The sequence below is a fragment of the Octopus bimaculoides genome, chromosome 10, assembly GCF_046866305.1.
Source record: "Octopus bimaculoides isolate indiv1 chromosome 10, ASM4686630v1, whole genome shotgun sequence".
NCBI classification, from domain to species: domain Eukaryota; kingdom Metazoa; phylum Mollusca; class Cephalopoda; order Octopoda; family Octopodidae; genus Octopus; species Octopus bimaculoides.
In genome coordinates, this window is record NC_142937.1 from 79,885,273 (window position 1) to 79,910,101 (window position 24,829).

The 24,829-nt window shown below is 37.0% G+C and overlaps 2 protein-coding genes across 2 annotated transcripts in view; one reads left to right on the plus strand and one right to left on the minus strand.

Annotated features, from left to right (window-relative positions):
• The window catches only part of LOC106869531 (succinyl-CoA:glutarate CoA-transferase), a 41,377-nt gene extending 21,337 nt beyond the window's left edge, over positions 1 to 20,040 (plus strand). The window contains exons 5-14 of the mRNA XM_089358847.1: positions 93 to 143; positions 474 to 594; positions 3,463 to 3,554; positions 6,609 to 6,752; positions 10,719 to 10,814; positions 12,392 to 12,463; positions 14,019 to 14,116; positions 15,346 to 15,448; positions 16,651 to 16,714; positions 19,457 to 20,040. Of these exons, the coding sequence (XP_089214973.1) occupies positions 93 to 143; positions 474 to 594; positions 3,463 to 3,554; positions 6,609 to 6,752; positions 10,719 to 10,814; positions 12,392 to 12,463; positions 14,019 to 14,116; positions 15,346 to 15,448; positions 16,651 to 16,714; positions 19,457 to 19,635 (1,020 nt within the window). The 3' untranslated portion in view covers positions 19,636 to 20,040. The remainder of the gene's footprint in view (positions 1 to 92; positions 144 to 473; positions 595 to 3,462; positions 3,555 to 6,608; positions 6,753 to 10,718; positions 10,815 to 12,391; positions 12,464 to 14,018; positions 14,117 to 15,345; positions 15,449 to 16,650; positions 16,715 to 19,456) is intronic.
• Positions 20,041 to 22,491: 2,451 nt separating this feature from the next.
• Positions 22,492 to 24,829, minus strand: part of LOC106869534 (uncharacterized) — a 34,447-nt gene continuing 32,109 nt past the window's right edge. Inside the window, exon 6 of the mRNA XM_014915308.3 lies at positions 22,492 to 23,502. Coding sequence (XP_014770794.2) covers positions 23,316 to 23,502 — 187 coding nt within the window. The 3' untranslated portion in view covers positions 22,492 to 23,315. The remainder of the gene's footprint in view (positions 23,503 to 24,829) is intronic.

Sequence of the window (24,829 nt, forward strand, 5' to 3'; positions counted from 1 at the left end):
CATACCTACACATTTTTAGCCCCCCCCCCTCCCGCAACTGTGTGTATTGACAGTGGTGTTTTGAAGTTTACATAAATGGTTTTTCTTGGCAGAGTATTGCTGTTGATATAAAGACACCTGAAGGCAAAGATTTAATCAGAAAGGTAGGTGGTTGTTATTGGACTTCCTTTTTCCTTTGTCCTTATTTAGGATGTAAAATTATGTAAAATTCATGGGACTTCCGTTGTCTTACCAAACCTTAGAAAGGAGTACATTGCTTCATCTCTCTCTCTCTCTTTCTCTCTCTCTCTCTCTCTCTCTCTCTCTTTCTCTCTCACACACACACACACACACACACACATCACAAAGGACTTTAGGAAAACCTTGATCATAAGTTTGGTCCCTCTCATTTCCTTTAATGTATATAAGTCTTCATGTTTTTTTCTAAGAAATTATATCTGAAGACAATCAGACAGTCTTCTATTTTCCACCAGCTTGCCCAGACCAGTGATGTGTTGGTAGAGAATTACTTGCCCGGGAAACTAACTGAAATGGGTCTTGGTTATTCAGAAATGGCTAAGATTGCCCCACACCTGATATATTGTTCCATTACAGGTAAGCTTTCTTAATGACCCCCACCATATCATCTTTTAGTTTTAAATATTTCAGTAGATAACCTTTCCTCTATATTCTGTTCAGTAGTAACAGCTTTCTTTGTGAGCTTTCTTGGTGACCAAACTTAATCTTGTATCTTCAGATATTATTATGAAGATTATCATTTTCTATGTGTTTACAGATGTAGTTCTCACTGACCAAATATCTCGTTGGTTCTTTCATAATTCCCACTCATTCGGTCAACTGTTTCTTAATAGCTAAAGTATTTTGAGGACCAGTTGTGGTCTCAGTTATTCAGACCAACAGTAAAACAATACCTCAACCCTTCTGTTATCCTACTTCTGTTGAAATAACCTACTTCTGTTGAATAACCTACTTCTGCTTCATTTAATTTTTAAAATAATGAAGACTTCAGTAAAATAACTTTGTCATCATTAAAAGAAACTATACAGATACCCCTATCATCACTCCACTGCTCCCTTTGTCCTCAGTACCCATATAAAATCCCTCTGTCTACCCTAGGGCACCATACTGCTCGCTTTGAGAAGCACCATTTTTGGGCATTGATTCATTAGAGATAAGTTTTCTGACTGATCCAACAGAGTCTCAGATATTCACACCTGGCTAAGAGTGTCCTCTCTCTCCATCTTCGTCTGTTATAACTTTAAGTCTGGGTTCTTTGTAAACTGATGTTGCTATAGTGTATACATATATATATATATATATATATAAACATTAGGTCATCAAATATTAAATTTGTAGTAAGGTATATGGTAAACTTTGACAGCTGCTCATTTTGTGCCATTATTTTTTGTTAGAAAGCTGACACATCTATTTCTTTATTCTAACTTTCTAACTCATTTTGCACTTTATAAAGTATTTATGTATCATTTTTTGCTATTTTTGTTTAGAGATGGATAAGTCGGAAATTCGTACAGTTTTGAAATATGAGTTCTCTCTTGGAAATACAGCATCACAGGCAGCTCAGAATATTAATCGAATATTTCATTCTAATGTTATTACACAGGAGACAGTATCAAATTGGTTTGCAAAATTTCGTTCTAGTAACTTTGACCTCACAAATGAGCAGCATGGTCGACCAGAAACAAAGGTGGATAATGACGAACTGAAAGGCACTGTCGAGTCAGATCCATCTCAAAGTGTCCTTGAATTATCGTTGTTGTTTGGTGTTAGCAAGCAAATAATATTGATTCACTGAGTTCAAATCGGTAAAGTGAAAATCAGAAACAGCAATGTTTGGAAGTCTGCATTATGCTACTTTCTCGTCACAAAAGTTAATCATTTTTTAATCGAATTGTAACATGTGATGAGAAATGGATCAATTTCAACAACCGTAAACGTTTAGCACAATGGTTGGACAAAGACGAGCAACCAAAACACAGTCCAAAAGGCAAAATTCATCAAAAGAAGCTGATGGTGTGTGTTTGGTGGTCTGGCGCAAGTGTGATCCATTATGACTTCATTAAACCTGGCTCATCAATCACGGCCGCAGTATACTACAACCAACTGGACCAAATGATGCAGAAACTTAGAAAGAAACAGCCTAGATTAGTCAACAGATCCACTCCTATTTTATTGCACGACAACACCAAACCACACATTGCAAAAATGACATTGGAGAAACTGCAGGAGTTGGAGTTGGAAGTTCTCCATCATTCACCATACTCACCTGATCTTGCCCCCACGGACTACCACTTCTTCCAGAATTTTGATAACTGTTTGATAGGAAAAAAAAAAATTAAATTCCGATGATGCTGTAAAACAGGCCTTCCAGAATTTTAATGACCCCTAGATTGCCAGGCTTTTACAGTTCTGGGCTGGACAAGCTACTGCTAAAATGGTAAAAGTGTATTGACAATATTGGTGCATACTTTGATGAATAAAACTATTCCTTGTATTTATAAAACATTAGCAAACTTTTTTTCTTTTCTACAAATTTCATACTTGACGACCTAATATAATAATAATAATAAAATGAGAGAATAGCGAGATAATTAATAAGTTATTGTTTATTAATTAAAATATTGACAAACATCCCTTACAGCTGTTTCAATTCAGACCCTCAGAAAATTAATTAATTAAATTAAAAATTATTTGAAAGAGATTCAACTTTCAAAGGACAGCAGCAGCACAATGGGGTGAGAGGATGGGGCTGGGAGGAAAGCCACACTGCTGCTAAAATCTATGACATACACACAAACATACACACACATACATATACACATGCGTGCACGCGCACATGCACACAAACACAGACACACACAAAGAAGGAGACACAAACGCATGCGCACATAAGGATACATATCTTAGAACAACAGAATGGAGTAAGTGGAGCAAGAACACACATAAAAATGGAAAGTATTGCTGAAGAGGTCACAGATGTGTGACAAAAGATTTCTGGACCATGGACATGAGTTAAAATAATGAAATAAGAACAGTAATAAATGAGTCAAGAAAAAATCTATAAAAAGAAATGACCATCTTGAAATACAAGAATATCTGTTTCAACACAGGATTTCACATCAGGAATCTTGCAAAATGAATTGATTATGATGATGATGATGATGATATATATATATATATATATATATATATATATATATATATATATATATATATATATATATTTATATATATATATATATTTATATATATATGTATATATAGGCCTATCTTTCTGCTTTGTCTTTGGGTTATCTATCCACCTGTATATCTGTCAATTTATCTGTCCACCTGTTTAGTAGCCAATGGCCAGTTACTGACCATTCACCTGACATCAACCAGTCACTTATTGCTCTTTCTGGAGACTGGCTTTCTCGTATTATCTTTCAGTTTCTCTGTCTTCAGGTTATGGTCAATCTGGTCCATATGCCAAGCGACCTGGTTATGATATTATCGTGGCTGGAATTGGTGGTTTAATAAATGCCACGGGACCAAAGGTGAGATAAAATCTTTTTATAATCCTCCATGCTACAATTAATGTTTCATTAACACTGATTTTATTTTTCCAAAGAGTCTTACAAGTGCAGGAAAGGACATTGTTCTTTTGTATCTCTATTGAATCCATGGCAGTAACAACAACAATGATAATTCTTCCTAATTTTGGCACAAAGCCAAAAATTTTGAGGGGAGGTGCAAATCAATTACATTTACCCCAGTATTTGACTGGTACTGAAAAGTAAAGTTGACTTCAGCAGTATTTGAACTCCTCTGCCAGTCCTGATGATAAGGATTCGTTATAATAAACTCCATCTCACAAAAACAAAGGAAATACATTTCTAATACTAAAATTAAAACTCTGTTTGTTTGGGATTTCTATAATTTTAGTGAAACAGCAGCATAGTGTTGTAATATATTCCCTTAAACACGAGGCCCTTAGCCTGAAATAGTTTCAATAAACTTTTGGTTACTGGAACTCCCAAAACAATGAATTTATTGCTTCATACAGCTTTACAGGAAAGAAATTTTTTGTCATTTATGAAATGGAGAAAATTCTAAATGGTGTCAACACACACACACATACACACACATGCACACACATACACACACAGATGTGCACACACACACACACACACACAGATGTGCACACACACACACACACACACATGCACACACACAAATTTTTGTTGCTTTTCCAAATACTTTCATTAAGACAAAAGTAATTTTCTGTTATTCATGAAATAAATTCATACATGAATGACCTCAACAGATACACACACACTTGATATATGTATGTATGTACCTCTCTTTCTCTCTTTTCTCTCTTTCTCTCTTTTCTCTCTTTCTCTCTTTTCTCTCTTTCTCTCTTTTCTCTCTTTCTCTCTTTTCTCTCTTTCTCTCTTTTCTCTCTTTCTCTCTTTTCTCTCTGTGCACCTTTGTATTCCCTTCCCCCCACCTCACTGCTTGACAACTGGTTTTGGCCTGTTTGGTAAAAGAGACCAATAGAATAAGTACCAGGCTTAGACAAAGCACTGCGGTTGATTTGTGAGACTAAAACCCTTGGCGGTGATGCCCCAGCATGGCCGCAGTCCAATGACTGAAACAAGTAAAAGAGTGAAAGACTACAGAGAGAGAGGGAGAGAAAAAGGGAGAGAGAAAGTGAGGGAGAGAGAAAGGGAGAGAGAGATCAGGATGGAGGTATTTTTGTTAATGTTTCTCCTCAGATGAAGACTTTCAAATAAAAATGTTTTCCTGTTTCTGTTTTGTAATCAGCCATTTTTTTTTCTCTAAATAAGAATTGATGGATGCTCTTTCTTCCATTTACTGATTCCTGATGATGGCAAACCAGTTTGCCAAAGGCAGCTGTTTTCTCAGTCAACAGCTGAAAGTATTCTGCCAAAGACACTGAATGAAGGAAAAAAAAAGTGTTCTATGTATTGTTGTTGTTGTTGTTGTTGTTGTTGTGCACCGCATGTTGGTTGTCCAGTAAAACAAGAGGTCAAAGAGTGACCGAGAAGAGATATTGCTTTGCGACATTGGGTCCTCTATAACAATTTCTTGCCAGGAACTCTTCTGCTCCACTTCTGCAGCTATTTATGTATATTCAGAGAGTCTTTTCTGAGCTTTACACCCTCATTCCAACCAAAGACAATGTCAGAAGCAATAAAGATGGCTGCTGTTTTGCAGAAGAACCAATTATGTCCTGTTAATTGCCTGATGTCTCCCCTGTTCATATTTGCTGTTCTTCAGTCACAAACAGCCATACTTTATTTACAAAAACATGATTAGGTCCAGGGTAGATTAATGAATGGAGGATAAAGGATAACTCCTGTGTCACATTCGTGTTCTACCCAAGGATATTTCAGTCAGTGAGGGAGCCCTCTGTATGGTAAGTTGATTTGCTAGAAATATCAGCCAAACTCCATTAAATATACTCTATTGTTTTAACAAAAAGTTGAGATGGTTACAGTTGTGACACCTTTCATTACAAGTCTACACAATCAGGGTAGAACTGGGGTCAACATCAACTCCCTTAAGGTGAGTCTCTATGCTCCACTTGACTTGCTGAGAATAACAAGTAAATCTCTTTCAAATTACAACTTACTGTCTTAAAAATTGAAGGACGCATTTGATAATGATGTAGTTTTAGAAATATCAGCCCTCAAAGATGGAAGATCATTATGAAACTGTCTTTGATCATCGGCCTGCTGGATTAGGTTGACCTGGGGCTAAATAGCAACAATTCAAAAGCAGAAGTGATGTAAGTTGGGGATCTAGATCATCCCGAATGCAGTAGTGAGGTGTCCCATCCATGACCATCCTGTCTGTTTTATAAGTAGAGAACCCAGAATCACTTTATCCAACAGATGGTGTGGTACAATTTGAAAGAAATTTGGCTGCTATTCCTAGCAGGTCAAACCACCACAGAGGCACCGTTCTTTCTGATGTGAAATTGTTACAACTGGAAATGACAATTTATGGCTTCATTTAGCCACTGCCTCTCCTCTCATGCTATTCACCATTTTTTGGCTTTAATGGAACCATCTTTTGTCTTCTAAAATAGATTCCACAACTCATTGATAACTTTTATCTTTTACTTGTTTCGGTCATTAGAGTGTGTCCATGCTGGGGCACCTCCTTGAGGAATTTTTAGTTGAATGAATTAACCCCAGTACCTTTTTTTTGTTTTTCAGTCTAGTGCCTGTCATATCAGTCTCTTTTGCCAAACTGCTAAGTAAACACTTCAACATGGTTGTTAAATGGTGGTAGGGGGGACAAATACCCACACAGATATATATATATATATATATATATATATATACAAGACAGGCTTCTTTCAGTTTCCATCTTTGAAATCCACTCACAAGGCTTTGGTTAGCCCGAGGCTATAGTAGACACTTGCCCAAGTTACTACACAGTGGGACTGAACCCAGAACCATGTGGTTGAGAAGAAAACTTCTTACCCTTAGCCACCCCTGCACCTCTTGGCATTAATTAACGAATTTGTAAATAAATAAATCAACATTGAAAATATTTTGTCTTTCATAATAAAGGATGGTGAACCCTGTAAAGTTGGTGTGGCTATGACAGATTTAGCAACTGGACTCTATGCGCATGGTGCCATTTTAGCTGCTCTTCTCACCCGACAGAAAACAGGAGTAGGACAATTTATTGATTGCAACTTACTCTCCACCCAGGTAACAACTTTAACATTTCCTTGACTTTTCTTCCTTCCTTCCTTCCTCCTTCTTTTGCTCTCTCACTCACTCACTCTCTCTCTCTCTCTCTCTCTCTCTCTCTCTCTCTGTCTTTGTTGTGCTGTATCAGGCATATTGTGAAGGCTTGATCTTTGTGTGACAGACTGGTTGGTGTGGAAATGTGGGACTGTTGTGGAGAGTGTAAAATATCAAGCATGTGTGTGTGTGTGTGTGTGTGTGTGTGTGTGTGAAGTATGGCATATCAGTTATTGAGTGATAAATACAGTATTATACTCAGAGTAATTGGTGTTGGCGGTGTTGCCTGGCAATATTTTTACAGGTTGGACTTTGGTAGGCTTCATAATGAAATCTTTCTCTCTCTCTCTCTCTCTCTCTCTCTCTCCCCATGTATGTCTGTCACCATCATAATTTTCATGTCAGTTTTCCCTGCTGGCAAGGATGGGACAGTTCTGTAGGTTTCAGTAAGTTAGAGAACCACATCTTTTTCCAATGTTTCATTTTTGGAATGGTTTCTACATCTTGAAGCCCTTCATAAAACCAACCCCTTAACTTGGGATAATGTATGCTTTCTATAGCACTAGAACTATTGGGGTTGTCTTACCACCAGAAAACTGAAAGAGAGCCCTTAATAATGGAAAAAAAAGAAATGTATGATGAGAGGTCAAAGTTAAAGAGAGACATCAGAGTTTTACATTGTCTTTGTTTGCAAAAATTGGCCGTAATTGGAGGAACTGAAGAGCACAGGAGGTTCATACAGAGAGAAACAGTGTGAAAGAAGTAGAAGAGAAGAGAAATAGAATGAGGAAGAGAAAGTTGAGAGTGAAGAGTGAAGGGAAGGAAAAAGATGAAGGAAAAAGAGGAGAGCTGAAGGATGAGAAAGGATTTATAAAACTAAGAGGAGGAGGTGTAAGAGTAGAAGGATAAATGTTCGTTTAGATCTGTTGGTGACATGGTGCCAAATTTGAATATGAAATGTTCTCCCCTCCATTCCATTTAGAAATGTAAATCCATGGTGTGTAGCAATGCCATATACTGAAGAGTGATGGAATGGTCTGAAGTGTTGAAGTGTCGGGGGAAAAGTTGACCTGGCATATGTAGTAATATGCTTTAAATCATCATCATCATCATTGTTTAAGGTCCGCTTTCCATGCTGGCATGGGTTGGATGGTTTCACTGAGGACTAGTGAGCCAGGAGGCTGCACCAGGCTCCAATCTGATCTGGCAAAGTTTCTACAGTTGGATGCCTTTCCACTCTGAGAGTGTAGTGGGTGCTTTTATGTGCCACCGGCACAAGGGCCAGTCAGGTGGTTCTCGCAATGACCACGCTCAAAAGGTGTTTTTTACGTGCTACCTGCATGGGAGCCAGTCCAGTGGCACTGACAACGAAAGTAGGAGAAAGTAGGAGAGCAGTGGATGGTCAATGTTTGGGACCCGGTGGAGTGCAGGCTCCACAACTGGTCAGGGGTACACTCAATTCAGAAAGAATTATTGCATTTTCTCTCTTTGGGATTCAAAATCTGAATCAATGTTGAAGAGCTGATGAAGGTGAAGGAATTGAGAAACTGGTTTGACAGATTTAGCTGCATGGGACCGAGTCAAGCAGTTCTAAATAATATATTTAACTCCTACTAAATGATGTGTTCAGTGTCTTTTCCTTTTGTTTGTTTATTTGCCTGCACACACACACACACATGTATATCCATGCCATACATATGTGTGTGTGTGTGTGTGTGTATAAATATATCTGTATCTATAAATATTGATATTTTAATTCAGTGAATTTTTTCATGTTTTTTTTTTTTCTTAAATGATTGCAACAACCATGAATAATACAAGAGAAGTTACCATTCATATTGAGACGACGACCACCACCCCCGTCAACCACCACCACCACCATGTCGTCATCACTGTCATTGCCTTTCTGTTTCTCCATGCTTGCATGGATCTTGGATTAATCGAATCTTCTCCAACATCTCAAAGCTTAATGTGGTCCCTTGCCATCTCCTTTGTGAGAGGTCCAACATCTTAAGGTCAATCTCTTTGTCTTCTGATTCTTCTGATTCTTCCATTTGAATCAGTTCTTCTTAAACAGTCTCTCATCCTTAATATCCATCACATTCTCTCCTCTTGCATATTATGGCTGATTCCTTGTATGCCTGGCTTTTCTCTCAGCTCATTTCTGGCCTCAACTCCATTCCTGTGCATAGCATTCTGCCTCCAATCAAGCATGCATTCTTCATTTCTTTCTTCACTTCATGCATTCTTGTTATTTAAGGCTTAAGCTTTGTTACCCTGCAGTATTACATTCCATACACAAGTATCACACATCTTGTCTTTCTCTCAAAGACACAAAGAATCCCTTTGTTGTCGGTAGAAGTACTAGTTCCCTCAACCCTTTCTTCCTTGTTCTTATCTGGCTACTCTGTTTTCAGAACACCCATCTCCATTGCTAATTATGTAACCAAAGCAACCATCTCTACTTCTAATTATGTAACCAAGATAACAAAAGCTGTCAACTACTTCTAAGGATCTTCTTGAGTATTCAAAAGGATTCATGTCTTTGACTACTTCTGTGTCTCCACTGGACTACTTCTCTATATTTGCTACACTGTACATCTACTCTTCGACTTGCGTATCTGCTAGACATGAAATTCTTCTCCTCTGTTAACCTTATTTCTGATCCTGCTGCATGTCTTTTACAGCCTTAATCTTGACATCATGCAACAATTCTCATTTGCTCCTTTTCTAGATATTAAACATGGCCACTTCCTAGAAAGCAGGAAGGTCCTGTCTTGTTTTCTGCTAAAACGTTTGACTATTTGATTCTTGCTTTCATGTTTGAAATTTCTTTTCTTCTTCAACAAATTCAGCTGAGAACTTGGTCACTGAAGTTCCTATGGAGAGCCAATCTTAAATTCTTTGCTATGACCTGAAGGACTACAATAAACAGGAAGGAACTAAGTACCAAGTCCTCATAGACATCTACTGGAATACTAAATTGTTTTTTGAACTCCTTGCTAAGTCTGTGATGTGTGAGGATTAGCATGTCAAAGAATGGACCCAATGTTCCCTTTGTGTGTCATAAAATGTGACTAAAAGAGGTTGTAGGATTTGTACTGCAACCTTGTAAAGGCCTCACCTGCAATGACTGTCCAAAACAGACCCCCCCCCCCATGAGTTGGAGGGTTGTTGCCTGAAGAGTACAAAGGTGTCATCGGCCAAGAGTAGGGAATCACCAACGAATGGTGGATGCAGTATATCACTCTGTTACAGTGCATGCCTTCATACTACTACTACTACTACTACTACTACTACTACTACTACTACTACTACTACTACTACTACTACTTCTTCTTCTTCTTCTTCTTCTTCTTCCTGAATCTCACCTGTCTGTGGTTTGCGTACTGCTTGCAAAAACCACTCGTCTACTTTTTAGTTGTCTTAGTAACCACCAGGTTACAGAGCATGGCACCTTGTCAAAGGCCTTCCTCAGCTCATCAAATGCTAACTACAGGGTGTCCACAGGATTAACACATACTTTAAGAAATTAATATTTCTTATATCTAATTGTTTATGTTATGATTTTATTTACTCCATGTACCCAGACCTTGTGGACACCCTGTATAATGGCTCACTCTTTGATTATAACTTCTGTAATTTCTTCCCTTGCAACAGACATCTGTGGTATCACCAGGTTACAAACCTGAACTGTGTGTCAACAAAACTAATCCCTTTCTTAATTAGTTCTGCTCTAACTAATTCTGTTCCTTCCAAAATTTCGTCCATCACTGTTGTTGCTTCTTTCTAGAACATCTTCTTTGTCCTCGTAGCAGTAAAACTTGTTGGAGATGATAACTTCTTGTACTATCTCATTGACTTTGCTATCAAAACCACCACTACTACACTATTCAAATTCTGCTCACTTTTTACTGTGTCTGCCTCCAGGTGGCCTCACTAGTCAACCTTGCTTCCAACTATCTGAATGCTGACCTAGACGCCACCCGATATGGGACAGCTCATCAGAGTATTGTACCTTATCAAGTAAGTAAACTTCTCCAAAATTGTCTAAATGTACTTAATGAGGGTTAGTGTGGAAAAAAACAAACAATTAACTAAAATAGAGAATCATTTATGTTTGTAATATTATGTGCTACATAAGGGCAGTGAGCTGACAGAATCATCGGCCCAGGATGGGGGGGAATGTTTTGTGGCATTTTGTCTGTCTTTATGCTCTGAGTTCAAATTTGACCAAGGTTGACTTTCATCCTTTCAGGGTCGATAAAATAAGTACCATTTGAACACTGGGGTTGATGTAATTGACTTACCCACTGCCCCAAAATTGTTGGCCTTGTGCTAAAAATTTGAAACCAAAATCATGGGTTGCATGTTTGTGGGGAGAAACTGAAATTGTGGGCAAGGCATGAATCTTTATTTATCAAGAAGTATGAATTACATATTTGCCTGTAGGTCTATGCATTTGTGTGTATTTCTCACTATAGACACACACACACACACACACACACACACACACAAGCATATATGTTCAGTGTTTTAATATCTAGTTTTTCCTGCTGGCATGGGTTGGAGGTCTGCTACACAACATATCTTTGTCGCCAACCCCCTTTCATCCTTTCTTAGAGGACACAATTGTCTGACGATGAGTATTGGTTGATCGACCAAATCAATTTCTCTTTCAATTAATATGCAATGTGGCTGAGTGCTCCACAGACATGTGTGCCTTTAAAGTAATTCCCAAAGAGAACCAGCATGATACAGTGACAAGGCCGGGCTTTTTGAATATCACAGGGGGCTTCCTCATAGTTTCCATTATCCCAATTTCTTTTACAAGTTTTGGCTTGGCCTGAAACTCTGGTAATGGACCCTCATCTCAGATGCCTTGTCAGGGATTGAATCTAGAACCCTATGATTGGGAAGTAAATTCCTTAATCATTTGGCCAAAATAAAGCAACAACACCAATAACACTGTGTAACACGATTTTTGTCCTTGGGTAGAAACTGTTATTTCCTGTTTACTTATCCTTTGAAAATATGAAAAATGGCTGATATTTCCTTCAAATTTTGCCTTTGTTATGATATTTATTGAAATCCCAAAGGATCCCTCTCAGTACTTGACTATGTTGCTCTCTTACTACTCCTGCTCCTGATCAGAGATGCACATATTGTCAACCACTAAGGGACATATACTCAAGTGGATAAAGTCAAACAACTGACAAACAAATCTGTGGTATTGAGCAGAATATTTGCTATAACGATATTTCTGCTTCAGCAACTCAATGCTGAATCTGTGTGAAATGTAATGGAAAATAGGTCAGTTTCAAAACATTGATGTCCAGGTGACAAAAGCAAAGTTTGAAGGGAATAGCAGTCATTTCCTTTGGTTTCTAGATAGAAGCAAAGAGGAAATAATACTTATTGACTGAAGACAAAATAAATGAATAAAAATGTTGTTACTCTGTGTAATTAACAGAGAAAAATTCAGTTTTCTGTTTCTATAGTTGTTATTTCATTATACATCTGACTCCAGATATGACCCTCACCACTTAGTCTCTCTTTAGTTTCTCTCTATTAATATCTGAATCTTTCTCTCTCCATTTCAGGCATTTTCAACATCTGATGGTTATTTACTGGTCGGGGCTAACAATGACAATCAGTTTAAGGTCCTGTGTAAGGTAAGGGATGGCTTTGATAGCTATGTCTTTGTGCACATGTGTGGGTGGGTGTGAGAGTGTGTGTGAGTGGGAGAGAGAGAGAGAGAGAGAGTGAGTGTGTGTGTGTGTGTGTGTGCACGTGACTTCTCCTCAATAAGATCCTTTACAGGTAAACTTTACCTTGACCAATATCTGGCTGGAGAACCAGACGACTGAAGATCAGTTTTGAAACGGAACAACATCAACTCTTGTAAAAGAGGAGGACATTACTGCTGGCTCTTCGTTATTTTAGCAGTTTTATTGTTAGAGTGGGGGTGGGCGGGAGTGTGGAAGATTGGTTCACAAAATGGGGGAGTGGGGAAATGCGCATATAATAAGTTAGAATTGCCTGAAGGATCAGAATAGTAAAAAAAAAAATTAAAGAAATGGTAAAAAAAAAAAGTAATAATGAAGTAAACGAAGCAGCTTCAAGCAATTCTTCAACTCACTTTTGGAACATTTTCTCCTTTTTTACATCCAAGCATGTGTGTGTGTGTGTGTGTGTGTGTGCGTGCGTGCGTGTGTGTGTGTGTGTGTGCGTGTGTGTGTGTGTGTCTATACATGTATACACACACACATTCAGGTTTATTGCACAACTAGATGGACCTGAAAGACTGCGCCTAGCTCATGGTTTACTTTTTCCCCTTCGTTTTTTACAGCTGGATACCCTTCCTAACAGCAAACACTTTCTGGACTGGGCGAGGTTTTATGTCAGGTCCTCAACATGTCTAAACAGTTTTCACTTTCTTGTACTTCACAGAATGTACTGGAGATATTTTTCATGGCAGCAGAACTAAAGTGTTAGTCATGTTCTGGACTTGAATAAGGGGACTTCCTGACCCCTTATCTCTACTTACTCTGCCATCCCCTTTACAAAGTGGTGGGGTGGAGCAAGGAAGAATGATAGTGAGAAGAGGAATGTGTGATCTGTAGGGTGAGTTATGGGGGGATGAGCCCCAGAAATGTGGAGAAAATTCATCAGCTTATGCATGAGAATCGATGGAAGACAATCACTGACATTTTGAAGCATTTGAAGGAGGACATTTGGTGAAAGCAAACAGATCTGTAGAGTGCAAAGAATTGGATTCTTCAGGATGCTTACGAATTTCTCACCAAAGACAACATGGTCCTATTAGCCAGATTTTGTATCTGCAGACTTCCATCTCTTCCCCACCAAGATGAAAATGGAGCTCAAAGGTTGCTGTTTGAACACCATTGTCAAGATCAACAACAAATTGTAGAAGGTTCTCGACTCGCTTATGGAAAACGACTTCTAGGCCAGATTCCAAAAGTGGAAGGAACGTTGGGACTGGGGTATTGGTGTGCAATTTGACTATTTCAAAGGAGACGGGGTTAAAACTTAAGTAAATAAGTTACTTTTTTTATTAAACACAGCTAGTCCGAGCACCTTTTTGATACCACCTTATATGTTTACATATTTACATATTTACCTAATAATACACGCAAATATACACCTGTCTGTCTTTCTATGAGACATTTTTCAAGGAGTACGAATCTGTTATTCTTTCCCTGCCAGGTTCTACAAGCTGAAGATCTGGCCCAAGATGACAGATTCAAAAGCAACCAGAAAAGAGTCCTTAATCGAGATGTTCTTATCAAAAGACTTTCAGGAATGTGAGTAACTTTGATTCCTTTCATTGAAGACTATTTTGGCAAATTCTTTGTTCAACTTCTCTCATCATTGAAATTCATCTTTTTATGCTTACCCAGATGATTAATGGTGAAGGTACGTGGCTTAGTGGTTAGGCTATTCCACACACAATGCATTCGATTCCTGGTGCTGTGTTGTGGCCTTGAGCAAGACACTTCATTTCACTTTATTGCTCCTGTCCTTTCAGCTGGCAAAAAGAGTTGTACCTGTAATTCACAAGGGGCCAGTCTTGTCACATTCTGTGTCATGCTGAATCTCCCTGAGAACTACATTCAGGGTATGCATGTGTCTGTGGAGCGCTCAACCATTTGCCCATTAATTTTACAAGTAGGCTGTTCCATTGATTGGATCAACTGGAACACCCGTCGTCATCACCTATGCAGTGTCAAGATGATTAATGGCTGTGTTAGTAAGGACATAACTGGAACCTAAAATTCCAGCTTCTCAGGCCATTGTTGTTGTTATTTAGTCTTAAGTCAGCCTTGGCTGAGCAGATCTAAGACTGAAAGTGTTCCAGCATGACCTGTTCTTTTTTCTTGGGTATTTCTTATTTAGGATTATACGAGGGGTTTTCATTAAAGATTTCCTCTGACTCACTTCCAATTATTGCAGGAAATGGAACTTGTACAGGTATAATCATACATGTCTCTACATGTCACATTGTAAATTACAGCTTTCAGTGAACTACCTTATATATGGCTCTACTTCTCTTAGTTCAACTACTGGTGGTAGTTCATTAAACTCCACCACAAATCCTGGTGGTTCAACATTACATTTTTCTTTCAACCTACCATACTTTTCCTTGTCAATCAAAATTGCTTTCACATTTTCCCCGTACATCTCCTTGGCTAACTTCACCCTTATAACTGATTTCAGTTTGGATATCATTTTCTCTGTGTTTACATCTTTGACATACATTACAAAATTCCAATTGTATTTACCCCACTTTCTCGTTTGTTTCCCGTCTTCCACTCTTGGCGTCACTTCTTCCCTTTCAGTTCATGTCGCTGTTTCTTTCCGTTGCTGTTATAAATTTATTATGTATGATATACAATATATATATAGTTATAAATAATAAAATACGATTACAATTATAAAGTGAATAAAAATCTGGAAAGAGAAGGAATTTATGTTTTAAATAAAAAAGGGGAAATTTTCTTGTAATTCTTGTTTGTTTCATTTCATTGAACAGTTTTGGTGAGAAAACAACTGATTTTTGGTTGGAGAAGATGGAAGGATGTAATTTTTCTTATGGTCCAATAAATAATCTGAAGCAAGTGTTTAATGACCAGCAGGTGAGTATTTTAGTAATTTGTATCTGTGGAATAAGGCAGGGACATTGCCCATATCTTGAGCAGGGGGAGGGTAGCACCCTTGGAATATGAATGACAAGATATAGAGTGAGGTGCGTAGAATTAATTGGAATTTTGACTGAAGTATGATATAAAATAATATGTGTTGCATGTAGGGCAGTATTTAAGCATAGTTTGTATTGAAAAACCTGATAAACATATGGGACACATGGTAGTAGAAATAATTATGGTTGAGCCAGAGGTCAGTCCTGACTGTGAAGGACAAAGACATTCCAAATGTGATCATTCCATCTTTGTTTTAAGTATAAAGTATCTAGGATTACATTAGTATGGATACATTTATCATCTCTTCTCTTTGTAAGGGTGTGATTTGAGGGAGATTTAGCTGTTATTTATAGCTGTTTGAAAAATCACAAAAAAAACCCTTTCTTTGTCTTGGACACATGGTTGTTGCAGATAAAGGGTTTTGGAATAGAAGACATTTGTAGTATTTGCTGAATGGTTTAGGGAAAACAAAGACAGATGTTTTTATAAAAAGTAGAAACAGGTTTAACCTGAAGCAGGAAATGACTTTTAAAACCATACATGCCCATCACTTAAGAAATATTTGTTGTTATTGGTACCTACAATCAGTTGTGTCCCAGTATATTTATACATGGAAATAACCTGTTAGACTGCCTGGGGTCATAGACCTCAATAGAAACATCAAAGGGAGCATTGCATCCTTCTTCAAGTAATGTTTGGATGTCTGCAGTGCCAGGCGATAGAATCGGTAAATTATATGACTGCAGTATCATGAGTAGGTGTATGGCAGCTTTAATTTCCTTGTGATCTATTGAGAAAGAATTGGAGATCCAGGATCTGGAGAAGAAGCTGGTTTTATGGACTAATATGCACTTATTAAAAAAAATTATATATCTGTGAAGTAAATGAAAGAAAGAAGATAGGTAAATATAGAGATAGATAGATAGATAGATAGATAGAGAGAGAGGGAAAGAGAAAGTTAGAGAGAGATTTACTCATAGACTAGTTTTGTAGCAGTGTTCTGATTTATTGTTGTATATTGTTATCCAATACCAATTCATCCATGACTCTTGAACTTACCAAAATATATTGAAATGGTGTCACTAACTGAACTATTCTAGTAAAATCTGGATTCTGTTGTTTCTCTTCTTATTTCAAAGGTGAAGGCTTGTGGATTAATTCAGGAAATTGACCATCCAACTATTGGGAAAGTTCGTTTGCCTGGTAAGGAACTGACTCAGTTCTTCACTTTATTTCCCATATAGGGGCCATTATGATGAAAGCTGATAAGCTTCTAGAAAGATGCGTTTGTGTTTTCATTTTCATTTGATTTTTATTACACAAAACTAATTCTCTTTGGAAAGGTATGACAGTTAGACCGTTATATACAAAAGTATGAATGTTAGGCTACATTATATCCTAAGGTATGTGTGTTAGGTTGGGGTATATATGAAGGAATCCTTTTCTTTTTCTGATTGTAATATTGACAATTAATGGAAGATTTTATTGCAATGTGTTAGGTTGTGGTTTTTGCCTGACATTGAGGATTTGAGACAATAATCCTTGGTTATGATTGATGTGAGAAGATTTTGCTCCTCAGAGGATTGCATTTGTTTAGCTGTGTTGGGTGAATTAGAAATGAAGGATAGAAGAGGAGTCAATGTAGAGCTATCTAATCTAGGATTAGTTATCTGGATTAATGTTAAAGAGATATTATTTGATGTTGTGAGAGGAGTTGAATTGATTAGGAAATGGTTAGTCGATCCACTGAGGACAGACAGTGGCAGAGGGATTGGAAAGAGAAAGAGAAATGATGAGTATTTGATAATCAGAATATGAGACAGGGAATTGAAGAGGGAGATTAGCTTTAAATTTAACTTCTACTATAATGTCTGCTGGCCACAAATGTTTAAATAAATATTAGAGTGTCAAAGATGAAGGAATGGTTAGTGCCACACTCCTGGAAGAACTAATGCTACAGTTTAGAATATTGTCTTGGACTGTGATTTGGCCAAAAAACTGCCATCAAGTTGCCAAAAGAAGAATAGAATCTGATGTGATTGAGCGATCTGAAAACTAGGTTGACCGATTCTCTGAAATTCTGAGTTACATCTGTCTTTGGTACATTTTGACATTGAGGTGCAGTGAAGAACATAGCAAGGGGCTGTTGATTGTTCCCTTATCAAACCAGTCAGCAGTGACTCTATATTGCAGTGAGGAATGGATGTGAAATCACAGAAAAAGTTGCAATGAGAAAATGTCATATTTTATATAAATTCTATAAATAACAGCTAGATTAATTATTTGATTAATTGACAAATATATTACTTGCATATACTCATCACAGTGTATATAACAATAGAACAGTTTATATAATTATAACATAGTAAATACAATGATATACAATGATAGTGCAGTTTATATAAAACCATACGAGAAATAACCATGATTTATTCAATATCTTAAATAAAACAATAAATCAAACTCAAAACAAGGAAACCTCATAAAATCAATCAAAAGTCTGTGAGTTTTTTTTGTCTTGTGTGAATGGTTTCCTTGGCTTCATTTCATTAACCCAAAAGTCTTTGAGTCAGAAGTACTTCTACCTTCTCTCTTAAATTGTTTTCTTTCTACCAAACTATTTATTGCAACTAATTCATATTTACCTTTATTTATTTATAAATGTCTTCATGTACACCTTAATTACTTCCATTTCAACATGTTTTCAGTGTAAAATATTATTTTAGGATAAGGAAGACCCTCCACATGTGTCTGTCTATCAAATCGCTTCTTTGGCAAATTCCACAAAATCATTTAAAGAAGACAAACGTTTCTCTTTTCTTTGAGTGGTTCCTTACAAAGCATTTGTCCCTTCTTCCTCCCATGGGACACCAATAAACCTACTAAAAATAGCAACCAAATCTCCTTCAGATTACTCTAGAGCAATCTACTGAGGAGGTCAAGAGGAAGGAGCAGGGCTCTCCATCAAAAAAGAAAAAAACACATTAATGTCCCTTTTGAAGTTTTTTTTGTCAACATCAGGAGTGGGGGTGGGGGAGATAATTCTTGAGGGATGATATTCTGGGAAGGAAGGACTGGATGTGGGGCCATGAGGTGGATGGTGGTGGATACTTCAACATAGTTGAACAACCAATGTTAGTTAAATGGGGATTCCAAGTACAAGTTGTACTCTTAACCCTTTTGATCCCTGAATCCCAAAATGTGGGTTTGCAACAGCTGCACTCCTGAGTCCTCATCTCACCCTTGTACACCAAAATCCATCACAAGGTGTGACCCATTTACTGCTGAGTGGACTGGGACAAAGTGAAATGAAGTGTTTTGCTCAAGAGCACAATGCATAGCTGGTCGTAGGAATTGAAAGCATGCTCTTGTAATTGCGAGTGTAACACGGTAGCCGCTGGGCCATGAGCATTCACCATAATAAGGGTGATAGCAGGAAGATAGCCAAGTGAGATGGGATGTGTGAGTGGAGGTGGCACAGTGCCAGATGGTTTTCATGAGCAGAGACCATTATAGTAGTGGTAGAAAAGGGAGAGAGAGGAGACACAGCATGTTTGTGGGCAAGGTCTGTGAGTGGAATCATGTCAGTTAATTAGGTGACCCCTTTTCTGAAAGTAATCTGGGATGTCTGCAGCAGCAGCAGCAGCAGCAGCACTGTTCCAAATGTGAAAGAAATGCTCCATTATGAGCTGCTCCTGAGCTTTGTTGAGAATCAATAATTATTGCCAGCTGGAGCATCTTCTGTCTGTGTGAAGAGAAGGAGCAATCATTGGGACAGTCATGATAGGAGCATCTTTGATCAGGTTAATCCTGACGCTATACAACAATCCCTTTCATATTTTTAATTCCCCCTCACACAACCACTGACCTTACTTTTAGACACACAAATGTTATTCAAAGGTAAATTTGGTGAAAATACTTAACATGTTTTTGTTTTTGTTGCAGCTCCAGCAGTGGAGTACAATTGTGAAGAAAACCAGGTTGACCCGCCGACAGCACCCCCTCTTCTAGGACAACATACAAGAGAAATCCTGAAAGATATTTTAGATTTAAGCCATGAAGATATCAAGAGTTTATTATCCAAAGGGATTGTGGAATGTGCTACATTGTCAGATAATAATTAACATTTAGAGATTAAGCTAAATACAGGTTGTATGGGGGTGGTTGGTAGGTGGGGGTAGAGCTGGTTAACAAGGTTTAGAATCTTGTTTTACCTGCGTGGAGAGGTATTGATTGACATCTTTGAATATAGAACTGTGATATCATCCATTCTTGTAACCTTGTCGTCTACAGATATAGATCTAGCCCCTTTGCTTAGATCTTTCGATAATCCCAGATCATTTGGGGTTTGTAAATAAGATTTATATATTTACCATAATATGATTCCAATTTCTTACCTAAATATTGCAGCTTTAACAAAATCTGACGTTTTCTTTGATTTTTGCCTCAATTTCTGTTGTTTATTCTTCAACTTTCTTTCCATTATTAAAAGCAACTTTTGTAGATCAGAAAGAAACAATGTTATAAAACGTGTTTATTTCTTTATTTTTCTATTTTGTCATTTAAAGATTGATTTGTAGAAGTTTTTCAAGAGAAAACTTCAAAATTTTGAATCAATTCTAGTTTATTTCTGGTTTATTTCTGGTAATTATTTTATTAATTTTAGAAAGATGAAAGACAAAGAAAATGAAATCAAAATGTATCAAGAATATAATTATAATTTTTGACTTCTTGTCTGCTACAATGTCTCATCAGTAACTGAAGAAACAGAATGCATTTGTGTGTGTTGGTACATCATCATCATCATCATCGCAAAGCATTGGTCAGCCTGGGGCTAGAGACACTGGCACCAAGGTGCCACACATTTAAATTGCTTACCATACTTCAATGAAAGTGCATACTGTAGGGGTTAGGTTTTTGACTCATGATTGTAGGATGATGGTGTATGTAACCTTGGGTAAGTTACTTCATTTCAGATTGCTTAGGTGAAAAAGAGTTACATCTGTAGATATGTGTGTGTGTGTGTGTGTGTGTGTGTGTGTGTGTGTGTGTGTGTGTGTGTGTGTGTGTGTGTGTGTGTGTGTGTGTGTGTGAGTCAATGTAAAATGCTGTGTTTATGTTAAAAGGTAACTCAACAAAATGGATGGCTGGGCTTTAACTTGGTTGGAACCAGTAAAAGACTCAACAACACAGTATGGATATGAACTTCTCACATCATCACGTCAACACACAAACATTTGTTCTATGAGATGTCTATCTCATTCTATATCTTAAAAAAACAAAAACATTATTCAATAAATGAAATCAGCAAATTTGTTGATTATTGATCACAAGATTTGGTTTCTTGATTCTATAATTTGATCTCCCAGAGGCTGCCTAGGACTTTTCTCGATTCTCTGAAAGAAACCATAAAACCAGTTTTACACTCTACACGAACACTTTGGAGGAGTCACACTCACAGGGTAGAATGCCATAGAATTCCAGTGGATCTTTAACAAGGAATTTAACTTTGATAAAAACAAACGCACAATTCCAGAGAAATAGACTCATTTTTATGTTTGAAGCATAAAATATCTTTGGAACACACACACACAGAAATATTTGGATAATAACATCGAACATGTTATTAATTCCAAGGTTTTCAAATAAAATTTTCTATGAAAATAGTGACAATCTTTAAAATCAACAGCCAAGTGGAATTTCTTTAAGAGTTGGTTTGAATCTTCATAACAGACGTTGGTTTAAATATTTTCTCCTTCACACCAGATCCACCCCACGACATCTATTATTTTTGTTGTTTACATTTCAAATTAAATCTTCAGATATTTACTCTCCTTCACACAACCTCAATTCAATGTTTCCAATCAAAAATAAACAGATTCCAAACCATATTTGTAGACGAAGTGTTTTCATTACGGCGACACTTTTCTTCACTAAAATATTTTCGCTGAATGTTTTCAGGCAGCTATTTTATGTTTTAAGAGTTGCAATAGCCATGAAGGAACGAACAGTTGCGTCTTCCTATCACAGAACTGGTGTTCCGTTGCATTGATGTCTCATAAATCACTGAGCAACCTAACAACGAATTTGTCAGTGAGGTGGTGGTGGTTGTGTTAAAGGTTGTAGTAGTGCGGTGCTGCCTGCAATTATTTGCTGATGATCGTAGAGATGTGATGATGCATTCATTAGTTGGCTAGAAGCAGTCACATTGTGTTCTTGGGCATGTTTCTTAACTCTACTTGTATAATTAAACAAAATAAAATGTTTCGTTTAGCCAATAGTCATATATTCTTGGATGAAATTCTTAACTCTGTTTGGATAATTATATAAAATAAAACAAATATTTCGTTTAGTTAGTAACCATACTGTGTTTTAGGACGAGTTTCTTAACTCTATTCACCTGTTTAAATAAACAAACTAGAACGAATAAATTTCGTTTAAGCGAAGAAATGCAAAAGCGATCTCTTTCACTTTTAAATGGATATAAAAGTATAAGAAAGAAATATGAGATAAAAGAATATTTATATTGACCACATACCTTGATGATGTCTCGTGTTTCACAGGAGTTAGCGAGAAACTTGGCAAAATAAATTGATTCCATTAATGAGGCCTAATGGTATTCTTGACATTAGGTTGCCTCACAACTTAAAGTCATGACCGTTAACGGCCATGACATCAAGATAAATAGAAAAGGTTTTAAATATTGATTGTAAGCAATAATTTGACGTAAAAACAACGTCAGACAATGATAAACTTAATACTCGCCGCAGTTCCATCAATTGAACCGTGACTGCTGTTTCTTGAAACATCTTGCGAACGGAACTAGTGAAAGTTTACTAATTTCACCGGGTGACTGCTTATCAATGAAAGTAAAAGCTGGTATAAATGATTTAATTAAACTAAAACAAATTTACATTCTTGGTAATTAGAAAAACAATTGTTGTTTCTTTGATTAAAAGAGTAATACCAAAGATAATCCCGGAATGGAAATGTTTTATCTATTTATTTCTTGTTTTCTTTAATAATTATGAAGATGTCTGGCAAATGAATTGATCTGAGACCGTGCGTTTGGAACTAAAACAATTCCAGTCTGGAAGACATAGATTAGCCATTCAAAAAACACGAAAATTAAACTTTAATATTTATTAATTGGTGTCAAAATTTTCCTCTGAGAAAGGAGCTGGTTTCTAACAAAAATGCAAAGCTCCATCGTTGGAAAGAAGGTAATAAGAATAATGTCACATTTTAAACTTGAGAAAAGTCTTGCATATTTTTATTGTTCCACTTACAGATTGTATTTGTAATGTGTGAGTTAGTTGATTTCTTTTTCTGAGGACCCTAGCTTATCCAGATCATGCATGCGTGCATGTATGTATGTATGTATGTATGTATGTATGTATGTATGTATGTATCTATGGATGGATGGATGTATGCATGTTGTAAAGTGTGTGTTTTGGGGAGTGGGATACAGTGTGACTGAAGTAAACACAAAAAAAAACCTGATGTAATAGTAGTAGTAGTAGTAGTAGTTTGGTGGTTGCCAGAAATGGTACAAGAAACCGAACTAAATACTTTGTAGTATTTAGTTCCGTCCCTTTAGTTTCAAGTTCGAATCGTTGTGAAGTCAATTTTACTCTCCAATCACTCGGTGTTCATAAAATAAAATATCAATAAATTAAAATCGATTGAATTGTCTCTCTCCTTCTCCCTCCCCCTTCCCCATCTCTCTCCCCTTCCCTCTTTCTCTCTCCATTTTTTAGCTGCCCTGTACCAACATTAAGGATGATCGTCATCTTTGTTGCTGTTAAATGAGTAATCTTTTACCGATAGATCGATACTGCAGAAGGTGATCATAATTCCAGTCATCATACCAATGACAACTTCCGCTCTCAGACTCGTCACAAGTCACTCGGGGTTGATCCTCGTCACGGATTGGTAGATGTGGCTTGGGAGGTCGTTTCCCCAATGAGTAGAAACTCTCGTAGTAATACCTACATTCAAAGGAATAAAGAATTAAGAAACGATGTTTAGATACACGTCACATGACAGGGAGATCACGTGGCTTGAGTTTTCTTAATTACTTAATTACTTAATTACTGCTGTCTACTAATGAATGGCGAGAAAAGAAAGAGAGGATAAGTTCTGAGGTATATCTATGAAGGAATGATCAAAACATGAGTTCTGCGATAGATCTAAGTGGCTCCACAGGTGTAAGTAACGCGAAGAGAATCTAAATTAGATCCCAGATGTACTTCAAATGAGTTTTACCTGCAATTGTTAAACACACAATGTGAATAATTTAATCATATGCATCTTAGAAATATTCAGGAGGATTTCAAGCCAAAATTGGTATTAATGTTCTGAAGAAATTAGGCATCTGAAATGTACTTATGCACACACACACAGACACACACACGCACGCACGCACACGCACGCACGCGCACGCACGCACAATATATATATATATATATATATATATATATATATATATATATATATATATATATGTCCCTGAATGCAGGCTGGGCTGGTTGGAGGAGTTTGTCTCCCCTTTGTATGGATAAGGGCACAGAAAGTGTGTCAAGGCCTAATAGGAAGCGGTCTGGCTTCCTAGGGCTAAACAGCAGTAGTGTATTCCCTTATTGGGACTGTCACGTTAAGTTGGCAGTATACAACTATTTTATATATATATATATATATATATATATATATATATATATATATATGCATGCATTGTGTGTGTGTGTATGCTTGAGATATGAGTTTTCAGGTGGTTAGATGAGTGATTGTGTGTCATTACTGTTGAAGGATCGAAGACTAGCTAATATCGATGAGGCTTTAGTTTCCGTGTCTGCAACAGCAAGAATATGTCTGGAAACTTGCTATTTATGGCTTTCAATAGAATGAAAAAGTGTTGGACTGACGACTGATCTTTTATAGAAAACAGAAAAACAAGCTCTTTTTTCCTGTTATTTCTGCTGGAGATAAAATCTGGTTTCTTCTCCGTCTCTTAGCCCTAATGTCTGAACACTTGAGCTAAAATCTGATAAATTACTCCAACTTTACGGTTCATAATCAGACACCAGTCAACATAGATTTACGACGAATATATTTATTAAACAATGTTATCATTCATATTTACAACTGGAGCTATTACACTGTAACAATTTTTTTCTTTCTTTGGTCAGTAAGTTTTACTTCCTATTTGTTTCTATCTAGAAATCAAAAGAACTGACTACTGTTCCCTTCAAACTTTGCTTTTGTCACCTGGACATCAATGTTTTGAAACTGACCTATTCTCCATTACATTTCAGACAA